This window comes from Brassica rapa, chromosome A09, assembly GCF_000309985.2.
Source record: "Brassica rapa cultivar Chiifu-401-42 chromosome A09, CAAS_Brap_v3.01, whole genome shotgun sequence".
NCBI classification, from domain to species: domain Eukaryota; kingdom Viridiplantae; phylum Streptophyta; class Magnoliopsida; order Brassicales; family Brassicaceae; genus Brassica; species Brassica rapa.
The window spans coordinates 42,257,438-42,270,459 of record NC_024803.2 but is presented as its reverse complement, the minus strand read 5'-3'; the positions used below and the strand labels follow the sequence as shown (position 1 = coordinate 42,270,459).

The window sequence follows — 13,022 nt, the reverse complement described above, 5'->3', positions numbered from 1 at the left end:
GTAATTATCGCTTAAATATTTTATTAATATTGTCTAAGAAGCTTTCAATTGATATCATAGTTTAATTTTTATTAATTTTTTGTAAATTTTAGAGTTTTTTGTATTTAAGATTTTTTCCATATTAAGCTTATATTTCTTTCACATAATATATATATATATATATATATATATATATATATATATATGTCATAAAAATTACCATCAAATCAGTTTTACTTCTTTATTATTTTGTTTTTAATGAAAATATACTTTTTAAATAATTTAATTTAAAATAAATTGTATATTAATTTGTTGTATTCTAACAATTTGATTGATTTAATTAATTTGCTTTGGTGGATAACTTAAAAATTTTTCATATGAATCCAAGTTTATGTTGTTATATTATATTTATTTGTGTATATGGAATCTATATATAATGCTAGTGTAATAAAAAAAGAACATTATTTTTTTGTAACTTCAAAAAGATACATCATTACAATTTGAAATTATTCAAAATTGAATAAAATGGTAATTAATAAATCTAATTGTTTTTTATCTTGTTTAGTTGGATTCTCATGAAAAGAAATCGATAGATTAAACAAATGTTTCAAAATTTGTTGTGTTATTATTTTGGCTATAAATTACAAAATTTATTGAATTGATATATTTAATTATTGCACTCTTAAATAATATTTTATTAAGACATTAGAGATCTATGTTTTGAGTTGTTTTGTCAAAATTGTACAAAAATCTATGTTTTTTCATATTTGTTTTGAAAATTTATATGTTAAACTTACTTTTACAAAATTTTTAACTTTGTCACGAAAACAAAAATCTATGCTTTTTCGCATTTGTCAATGTTCTGACACTTTCAAAGAATATTTTAGCTTAGTCACTTACTTATTTTTTTTACAAAACAAAGTATCGGAGTCTTGAAAGTTGAATCCATATTATTGTAAATGTACATAAGAGTTTGTGATTACATATTTAGTGATTCTTGTATATGTGTTCAAGAAAGTTTCAATAGCTTAGTGGTATTTTCCATATATTTATGTCATACTAACCTGGGTTTGATCCTTACTTTTGTATTGTTTTTTCATTTTTTACGAAAAAATAAATGAGATGATGTGGCAACTTCAGACTTTTTGATTGGACGATTTTTTGTGTTTACGTGGACACTCTAAGAAGAGCTTATATTCCTTTTTAGTATAGTATAGATTTAAAAACACATTAAATTTATATATATATATACATCGATTTTTGCATTTGTCAATTTTTTATTATTTTAAACCAATAGTAATTTAAGAAACTTAATTAATGTTCTTGAAATTTATCATTTCTTATTATGAATTAATAAAAAAATTATAGAAAACATAAACATTTCTTTGTAAAACAATTTTTTTCTAAAACTTCAATATTTTGGATTATCAGTTTTTTAACTTCAATATTTTGGATTATCAGTTTTTTTTGTCACCGGGATTATCAGCTAATTCTGTGTAAATGCACACTGGAAGTGGGTGGGACCGACATATATTGTTTACTTTAAACTTAGTCAACAAAAGCAACTTCAGTTAACATGAGAAAGAAACTAGCTCCTGAACGTAACTTCAATTTTAATAATGTGTGATTGTTCATGTTACTATTAGATTATTGTTTAATTTTTGGCATGATTATATCTTGTGAGCCCTTTATTTATTTTGATTCAAATAAAATATTGATCAGAAACTAATTTAGTCGATTAGTTGAATGAAAGGAACTAAGGAAGATTAGTCGATAGAATTAAGAACGCATATCGGTGATGACTGATGAGTATATTTATTTGAGTATTATTCAATTCTAATTTATGTTATAATTTTGTCAACTAATTTATATCACGAATAAAAAAGTTTATATCAAGTTACAATAAAAAAAAGTTACTATATCAATGACAAAAAGTTGTAACTGTAGATCTCTTAAATTTCCTTATCATGGTTGATTGTAATTGGCGTTGGTTTAGTGTGAACGTATAAAAGAAACCTTGACGAATCAAAAGGCATAATACGCGTCACATCTACGTGGCATTAAGTTCTTATTGCTCCCAAAACACCTTTTCATTCTCTAAATCAAGAAATAAAATTCGATTTTCCTTTACATATCTTTAAAGTTTAAACTGCGAAAAGAAAAAGAATAAAAATCCGAGCTTTCCTCTAGATAAAAATCAAATTATATATTCTATTTGATTATTAAAATGATTAGATTACAATACACCAGGTGCTGCTAATCTGCTATTCTTATCACGAGAGTCATCCTACACAAAATATCTAATAAATCTATTTTTTTTCTTTACAAACAAAGAATGGCTTTGATCGATGATATTTGATTAAGCTTGAATTAGGCTTGTAAACGAATAGAATAATAGTGCGTTCGGGACGCCACTTGTCCCTCGATGTTGAAACCGAACGAAATATTGTGGTAGCAGCTAAATTCCTTTAAATTACGGGTTTATTTGTTTAGATTCCCTCAGTTTTATTTTAATTATTATTTTAAATTTACGCACAGATTTAAATAAAAACATTATTATCAATATATTTAACCATATTTTGACCCATAAAAAATAAATTAAAATATAAAATCAATAAATTTTACATTTAAAATATAAAATTAATAATTTTGTTCTATAACGACAATTAAAATAAAATATAGAGAATATAATATTTTCAAGCACAGTTTTAGTTCTATATATTTAAAGTATTATTGTGGTCGTTACTAAAGTTATGTTTTATACATATGATGTGAACATATATTAATTTTTTCTCCGAAATAATTACCTAAAAAGAGGGTTTTCTAACATAGTTTTTTCTTTTGCTGATCTTATTATCGGTATCCAAATGATACTGGGTAATATTTGTAAACAAATTTGTTGGTGCCTACATATCTTGATAATCTTCGTGTTGGTTATGTTTATTGAAGATTTTAAAGAAAACCATACAATTTTTTTTGTAAGCAACAACTTTTCTTTTTGTTTTGTCAACTACTACTAGTTTTTTTTTTTTGTCAACTGTCAACTACTACTAGTTAACCAACAAAAAAACTACAATCGGTCACTCTCGACCAATAAAACTAACAAACTTTACATCAATACCAGTTATTTTATCTTATACAAATGTACATAGATAAGATGAAACGGATCGATCGATATGACACATGTCATTCGTAGAAGCTCATTTTACCTTGGAAAGTATAGTGACCTTTTTTGTACATAGTAATCATGATCATCTTCATCGCTATCTGATTTGTATAAAAAATAATAATTTTGATAAATTCCCTACCCGAGAACTTTTCGAGTTATCTCCAACGTTACGAAAGAGAAAGGACGACGAACATAACACATATATAAAATACATACATTATCTAGCCACTCATGTGACGTGATGAACCCTTATAAGAACGACCGATTTTGTCACTAGTCCTTTCGGCAATATGCAATTATCCTAATAATTTTGTTTCTATAAACTAACGCCATTAATTAAAGTCTCACTTTTCATTAAAAACTGTAAAACACGTGGAGTATTAGTGGATTTTGAAGTCATATATAGTGAGCTGATGCACTGTAAGTTTGTAACCAACTAACGCATACTAAAAATTTGTAATAGCGATTGTCGTAATTAATTTTCTAAGCAACAAAGTGTGGTATCTTAGGTTGGGAGATCAACAATGAAGCATAAAAAGTATTCACGCACCTAAAGCATTTTTTCCAAACACACAATACCTCCCTAACCAATACATAGCTAATCGCATTTGAGATAACCACGGTTTCGTGCGATATGTAATCACAAGTTCTTGGCTTCTGGCATTTTAGTATGTCAACACCGTACACATCTTGACGACAATTGGATTTTGAGATTTATGATGTTATTTCAATGTCTTTAAAACAGGTTTAAGCAATGTGTGTCAATATTTTAGTGATGTACCAATTTTATTCCGTTCTTATAGTTCTAACGATGTCGGCCAAATGTATATAGTACATGGACCAACTGGTTTGGAAGATAATGAATATGAATGAATCAGTTATGAAATATCTTACGTGGCATATCGTTGGTAGATGTAGATTGGGATGGCGCAGCCTTAAGCTATCTTAAGTCATTCTAATTAAAGTACTAGTTTTATTATTTTAGTTAATTACTAACTGAAAGTGTTCTATGTGGCACCAAACATAATTTATTACTTTTAAATATTATCATATATACCCCCTAACGATAATCGCGATCACTATGAACTATATAAAGATCTATAATTAAATTTTTTTATTTTACATTTGAAAATAACGTCTTGATGGTTCGACGATTTACGTTCGTTGTGTAAAAAGAATGTTCCTAATCCTAAATACATCACCAACGAATGTTACACACTTTTGACTATAGTAAAATTATGATGTGGAAACCTTAATGAGGATACTAGATTTTGACCCGCCCTTAAAAGGGCGGGTATGTTTTTTTTTTAATTTTTTGAGTACTTAATTTTTATATTTGTGTTATTCTTTGTAATAATATTTATGTTTAATATTAATATATTTTAATATAATTTTTGGTAACTATATTAAATATGTCAAGTTTTAGAAATGATTTTTAAACTATATTCTTAAAATTTACAACATATTATATTTTCTTAATAGTTACCTACCATATTAGTCAAGAATATCCGTATCCAAAAAAAATCTAATTCGGAATCGACCCGAAAATCAAAGTTTCTTACTCTATTAGACCTCGCATATATATATTCGAACGGTTCTTAAAGTGTTATATCCAAAAACCAATATCAAAATCTAACCCGCATCGAAAACCGAACAAATTTTTTAAAAAATATTTGAAAAGAGTAATTTTAATATATTATGTTGGTTATATATATACATACATATATATTTATATATGTAAATCGGTTAATATGGTTTTTACTAAGTTTAAGTAAAATCATATTTAATAAATATTTTTTAATCGAATAATCTACTTAAATCCGTAAAACTAAATGAGTTTATATGAATATTTATTTCTATTAAAGTCCACTCAAACCCTGTTAAACCTATTTTAACATTATGTGCTCTGTTCCTGGAATATTCTTGTTTGTTAAATACATACTCAGAATTTATTAGGTAACAAATAGGAGTAACAAAAAAAATAGAAAATATATTTTAATTCCAGATTTGTTTTCATATACGTAGTAGCCCTTTAAAATCGGAGTTTAAAAACAGGAAAGTAATTTTTGTATTTTTCTGTATAGTGGTTTGTTTGTTACAGAAATGAGAGTTTAAATATATTTTGATGGGAGTTTAAATACATTTTTTCTAGGCTTTAACATATTTATATAAGTCAATGCTTAGGTTTTATCCCTTTAAAATAGGAGTTTAGAAAATATAACTGTCATTTCCTTTTCGTTGAGTACGTGATGGTTACAAAATATATATTGCAGTTAGGAGATATATGATTTATTATTTGAAGGAGGTAAAGTAAAAAAATAATTGTTGGATTCTACTTTTATCAATGGGTCAAACTGGTGTTTTAATAGAATAGATATAAAGACAGATAATCACTTGACATCATCGAAAATTTCGGTTAGTGGAATCATAAAAAGATTAGACGTTCGCCGTCAAATTTTCACGTTTACCTATTTCATTTTCACTCGGTAGTATTATACAAACAAAAACTCTGTTCCGTTTTGCAAGTTTATATTTTTAAATCAATTTAGAAGAAAATTTTGATACAGTATTAATTTGAAATTTCCAAGTTGATCGTGTTATATATTATTGAGTTTCAGTGCGTATAACTATAGCTAGCTGAAATGCAGGTATAACAAAATACTCGTTATAAAAAACATTAAACTATTAAAAACATGTTTTTCTCGAGGCTCTTCTTTGAACACTAAACCAGGACTCGTCTTATTTTTGGGAGTTACTTAAATATACCAGCTAAATACATTAAAAATGAAGACATCATAAGAAAGGGAATCGTTGAGTTGGATACAGGTAGGAATCCGAATAAATAATTAGGTTTGGAATCTACGAGCAAGAAGGCGAAGATAATTTTTTATAACAGTATATAATTATTATTCTTCAGTTTTCAGTTGGGATGTGGCGTTAGGTTTTATTTTGCAGTGTTCAGATTAAAACTTCAACTGACCTATCTTCAAAAAAAAAAAACTTCAACTGACCTAATATTTTGCAATGTAATATTAATTGTTAATATATACTTATAGTTCATAAACGTCTATACACATACCGAAAAAGTAAAATCTTACTCTATTACTGTTGTACTAGAGTAAACAATATCATCTAGTACCTATCTATTACGCATATTTTAATATATCTATATTTAATTATCACGTGTGTTAAATTTAAATGTTATATATACTATTTTATACTAGTATATTACTTAACTAAAATAGCAAATTGGATATTTTTAATAGTTAATGAGTAAGCTGAAATTCACAGAACGTTTTCATAAGTAAATACAAATTATGGTTTTGAGGCTTCCAATGGTGACCGTCGTCCCGTTCCGCCCCGCGGTTAACAATAACAATTTTTTTTATATATACTATATATCTATACATTTTTATAACTATTAAAACCGCACCGCAGTTGAACTGCTTGTCCTGCACCGCTCAAACTGCAATTACCATTCGGAGCCTGAATGTTACGAACCGTCCCGCCCTGCACCGTAGTTAACAGTAACAAAAATCTCTACATATACCATATATTTATACGTTTTTATAACTGTTAAAACCGCATCGCAGTTAAACCGCTTGTCCCGCACCGCTCAAACCACAGTTATCATTCGGAACTTATAGGAAAGTTTTACTTACACCATACTCAATGTGAAATCTAGGACGTTCATAATATAAACATGTTCGATAAAGCAAATTTTAGTTATATAATTTTTTCAAAAAGAAGTTGATTATATAAGACATCACCAGTTCTAAAGTCCGTCCCCTGACGAATCCAATATTTTCCCAAAATCGTTTTTTCTTCTTCGTCTAGTCGAATATCGTCTGTTTAAAACTTGACAAAATTGAAGCAATGGACAAAAACTATATAACGACAACAGAAATACATTAACATATTGACAAGCTAATGAAATTAAAGGACCACGTTCCGGAAAATAAGGTCCACCTCCGGACCAATAACAACTCGTCCGTACAAATAATTATCCTATTTTACCTATACTTATTTTAGCATCATCATAAATCATACTCCATGCTTATTTTTAGTACTGTTATCTATTTTGTTTCTCTTATAATCAATCACAAATGTCCAAAGTTTTCACCCCTTTTATACTATTAAAAGTCCTTTCACTCTTTCATATATATAACAAAACTACTTCTACTATCCTCCTAAAATTTAAACATATGCAGTCATATAAATTCCAAATAAAATTCTACGACCACATATAAGGAGAAACTATAGAATGAAAATTTATGATATACAACAATGAAATCAAGCTGGTGAAAATGCATTTCTTCGATGATTATCACAAGTTTGTACATTTTTAATCAATTATCTATCACTTTCAAAATCAATTTGGATCTTAAATACTCAGAGGCTCAGAGCCATAACAAGAAACAAAGATATGTCCGATCTCTCTTATGGAGACCAATCCTTATAGAAAAAAATAATGCTAAGTGAGGAACAAATGCCACGTGACAACATACTCGAATTCAACCATTTCATATATTTTCATTTAAATTTCTTTTGTGGTCGCATACTTATCTAGATAGGGTCGAATCTTACAAATTAGGTTGATCGTGATTTTGACTTTTTTGTATTGGGTCTATAAGGCCAAAGTATCTCTATGCATTGATTTTTTTATAAGTTGGTTAAATTAAAAACAGTCATGAAATTAAACAGCTTAAACGACAGTTCGGAAAGCTGATTTATTAGTTCGTAAAATACTTAACTTTCACTTTCTAAATAAAAACAGGAACAAGATAAAATGGTAGAAAATTTATGAAACTGGTAACACGTATATATTAATATTATGACCTCTAATTGTATTGATCCTATTATGAATCTACGATTGTTTTAAAAATAAAAAGGAAAAAAATTAAAAACAAAAGTAATTGTCCTGCTGTCAAGAAACCCCCATATCATTATTCATCCACACAAAACACGTACGACCATGCCTCTTAGTGATTTGTCATTGGCCCACTTCCCATCCTAGTGGATCAAGTTGAATATAATAATATCATTGTAATAGCAATAGCAAAAATTCAAATAGAAACAGGTAATCAACAAATAGATACATAAATGTCAACAATTTTCTATTGGAGAAGGAGAGCCAATAAAATTTGAATCTCACGATATTTCGCAGAGCTCTAATTGGTTCAAACCTAACAAATGGTAGCATAATACTTTGGTAAAGGAACAAAAATATCAGATAAGATCGTAAGCTATCGACATCAATTGTTATTTATTTGCAAACCACATTATTAATTTATTATACAATGCATATGAGTATATGGTATTAAACCACACAAATACTATCTTCCATAAGAGTAAAACACACAATTAAAGGGTAGCGAATTTAATTAGATTTGTTTTTCCAGTATGTATGTCACACAGATGTTGTCGGTCGTTGGCTAAATGTTGATTGTTTCTGTTTGCAAACGGTTAATGATTAATTACTACCAATATAAAAATATCCTCAGTTAAATCGTGTTCCATATTATGATAGTATATACAAACAAAAATGTAGGATAAAATTGATTAAAAGAAAGAACAAAAGAATAAAAACATCTGAAAATTTGAAATAAATTCTAACACCAAGAATAAGAAGATACATATCTTTATGTACTAATATTATTGGTTAAATAACTCTATGTAATCAAAAGAAATCATCATCGAAGATTGAAGAATATTATAAATCAGATTTGGAGAAGCAAATATTGAAAAACAGACCACATTTAGCAGCAATAGAATCTTAACATTGTTATCAAATCTAATATTTTGCTATTTCTTTAATCATAGTTACTATTATTTCTTTTTTAAAGAAGCATCAAAACTCAGGGGGATGAACTTCAGTAAAATGATGTCAATTTCTCACGTGGAGTCTTTATCTTATCCTGGTCCACACATGGGACCCACCTTCCATGCACACAGCTCAAAACATATTTATTTCTATAAAAGTTTCTTAAAATATTTCTATAAACTCGTAAATATAGAGGACCCTACTTTTTTCAGAAACCCTATTTTTTGCCATACAACGAAATAAAACACATCGTATAATATTCCAAGTGGTCACTGGTCATGTGTTTTTATATTTAACAGCGCCATGAACTGACTTAAGCTCGAATAGTAACTGCGGTTTAAGCGGTGCAAGACAAGCGGTTCAACTGCGGTGCAGTTTTAACAGTTATAAAAACGTATAGATATATGATATATATATAGATTTTTGTTACAGTACGGTTTTAGCAGTTATAAAAACGTATAGATTATGGTATATGTAGAGATTTTTGTTACTGTTAACTGCGGTGCAGAGTGGGGCGGTTGTAAACATTTGAAGTCTTAGTATAGGCTCTGAATAGTGACTGCGGGACAAACGGTTCAACTACGGTACGGTTTTAACAATTATAAATATATATATATAGTATATATAGAAATTTTTATTACTGTTAACTGCGGGACGATGGTTATCATTAGAAACCATAGTAAACAAATTAAAAGCGAATATTTAATATGTGTATTATTATAAGCTTTTTTCAATATGTTTTCCACGAAGCTTCCCTTTCGATGTTAAGTTGACCCATACAACCCATATTACTTCCCATACAACTGCCCATATACTATAATCACTCGCCTGAAAGACACATTCTAGATATATTATTTATTTCTTTGGTGTTACCCAAATAAAAAGTGAAAATAAAATAATAATAATAACATAAGTAAAACACTTGCTATTTTTTATTTCCCTCCCTTCACTGTCTCCTTTCTATATATATACACATGCATACATATACTCATGTAACACCCACCAACAACAGGCTCTCTCTGAAAAATACATTTCTGACTTCTCCTTTGTTTCACAACTCAAAGTTAATTCTTAAACAGAAAAAAGCAAACTAATGGAAGTGAGTAGCGTAGACGAGAGTACGACGAGTACATGTTCTATCTACGAAACTCCGGCGATAACTCCGGCCAAGACGTCGGTGAATCTGCACAGGATGGGAAGCGGATCTAGCGTGGTGCTAGATGCTGAGAACGGAGCTGAGGCGGAGTCGAGGAAGCTTCCGTCGTCCAAGTACAAAGGCGTCGTCCCTCAGCCGAACGGGCGGTGGGGAGCTCAGATTTACGAGAAGCACCAGCGCGTGTGGCTCGGGACTTTCAACGAGGAGGACGAGGCGGCCCGTTCTTACGACGTGGCGGTTCACCGGTTCCGAGGCCGAGACGCCGTCACGAACTTCAAAGACGCGAGGCTCGACGACGGAGAGGTCGAGTTCTTGAACACACATTCCAAATCTGAGATCGTTGATATGCTGAGAAAGCATACGTATAGCGAGGAGCTCGAGCAGAGCAAACGGCGACGTAACGGTAGTGGAAACGCGGTTAGGTCTACGACGCAAAACGACGGCGTTTCGACGACGGAGTTTAGATCGGCGGTGTCTTTGTTTGAGAAAGCGGTTACGCCTAGCGACGTTGGGAAGTTAAACCGTCTAGTGATACCGAAACACCACGCGGAGAAATATTTTCCGTTGCCGCCGTCGAGTAACGTTTCCGTTAAAGGGGTGTTGTTGAACTTCGAGGACGTGGCGGGGAAAGTGTGGAGGTTCCGTTACTCGTATTGGAACAGTAGTCAAAGCTATGTTCTGACCAAAGGTTGGAGCCGGTTCGTTAAGGAGAAGAATCTACGTGCTGGTGATGTGGTTAGTTTCAGTAGATCCGATGGCCAGGATCAACAGCTATACATTGGGTGGAAGTCTAGATCCGGGTCGGATGTGGAAACGGGTCGGGTTTTGAGACTGTTCGGAGTCAACATTTCACCGGCGGGTTCAAGAAACGACGTGGTAGGGAACAAGAGAGTGGTGAACGATACTGAGATGTTATCGTTGGTCTGTAGTAAGAAGCAACGCATCTTTCACGCCTTGTAACCACTCCTCTTTCTTGAGTTTTAATAACTTTTTTTTAATCCCACTTTCCATTTCTTTTTTCAGTTGCATCAGTTTCTTCTTAGTACCAAAGGTTCACGAGTTGATTTATTGTAATGATGAACTGTATATCTTATTTTACTAGTGTGATTATGTTTTTACCAGATCGCACTTTCTTCTTTAATTCATTATGTATCCATTAGCTAACTTCCTATGGTATTTGGCGATATGATCGTATGAAGGATACTTTCAGTAGTGCAAAACTAATGTTCTAACAAAGAGTCATGTAGTAAATAAGAAAGTATTGTCCTTTGATACATATGTATAGATAGATATATGCTAGGATTTATTGAAGCGTTGTTAGAACATGTTTGCAACAAAAAAAATTTGTAACTGCAACATAACACAGTTGGGCAGATTCTACAGACATATAATCATATGATCTCCCTTCCACATAACAAAAGAAATATGTAATTCAAAAGAAAATGTTTATAGCCAACTTCGAAAGAAAGTGAATGGTTAAAACAATGAACATTTAAATTGTTTGAATAATGATGCTTACAAATGGTTTAGGTCTGAGTTGGAAGTTTTTCTTTTCGTTAATGGTATGGGTTAAAGTTATAGAGTATTATGATAATCTAGATTACACATTTTCTGTGTATACGTTAATTATATAATGTAGGTATACGTAGGGGAATATATTGACCATATCGTGGTCTTATGAAATTTTCGTCAATATGCATTTATCTCCGTACACTTTGGTGGACTATAACATTATTCAACTATAACATAAAATTGTATAACATTTAAGTAATACCCACATAATTCTATATATATATAGTTTTTCTAAGAAAGATCTACATATGATCAAGTTGGATTCAAATAGTAAAACACCAGCAGCATTAGTGAAAAATACTAGTGTGCAGATTCTACAGACATATAATCATATGAATATCGTACTCCGATCCACATAACAAAAGAAATATGTTATTCAAAAGCCAATGCTTATAGCCAAGTCCGAAAGAAAGTGAGTGGTTAAAAAATTGACATTTCAGTTGTTTGAATAATGATGCTTACAATATGGTTTACTGGTTATACGTACACAGAAATTTTTTTGGACTATAACATTACAATTTTTCTCTGTATACATTAGTTATATAATGAGGTAGTAGCTACAAAGAGGAATATATATTGCCCATATCTTGGTTTAATGATTTTTTCCTCAATATGCATTTTCTCCGTACAATTTGGTGGACTATAATATTATTCAACTATGCATGAAATTGTATTTTTTTTTTGTCACAAACATGAAATTGTATAAAACAATTAATTATTACCTACAGATTTCTACATATAGTTTTTCAAGACACATCCACATATGTCAAGTTGGATTCGAATAGTAAAACATCAGCATCATTGGTGAAAGTAACTAGCCTATAATTTAAAACCTAATCAACAACATAACCTTGTATAATATCATCCTCAATTCCTCATTGTTTGATTTCATTACTCACAAATACATAATATGTTTTTTTTTGTATGAATCACGTATCAGATGATAGAATATATGTTCGCCGTCAATGGTTTGGTGGTGATCAATGAATAGTTTATCCTGTGTAGGCATACATAAAAATCAATACTTGAATGTACACACATACAATAACTTATTCCAGCAAAAAAAACTGTATCAGTAATGCAGGTAATAGTGATCACTTTGATCATTTCCGTATCTTTCTTATCAAAGTTGATTCCTCATGATTCAAATTTATTACAAATGTTTCACAATGATAAAGTTCATATTTAATAAACAGTGTCATGATGTATAAACTCCATGCAAATCTATGTTTTCAAAGCCCATTGGGCCTAAGTACCATATTGGATAGATCAAAAGCCCATGGGCTTAGTCCAATAGTTAGTCATCTCGAAATAAATATCAA

General features: G+C 30.1%; 1 protein-coding gene across 1 annotated transcript; it reads left to right on the top strand.

Annotated features, from left to right (window-relative positions):
- Positions 1 to 9,933: 9,933 nt before the first annotated feature.
- On the top strand, positions 9,934 to 11,269 carry LOC103843064 (AP2/ERF and B3 domain-containing transcription factor RAV1). The gene has a single exon (XM_009119764.3). The coding sequence runs from the start codon at positions 10,066 to 10,068 to the stop codon at positions 11,086 to 11,088; it is 1,023 nt and encodes a 340-aa protein (XP_009118012.1). The 5' UTR covers positions 9,934 to 10,065; the 3' UTR covers positions 11,089 to 11,269.
- Positions 11,270 to 13,022: the final 1,753 nt, after the last annotated feature.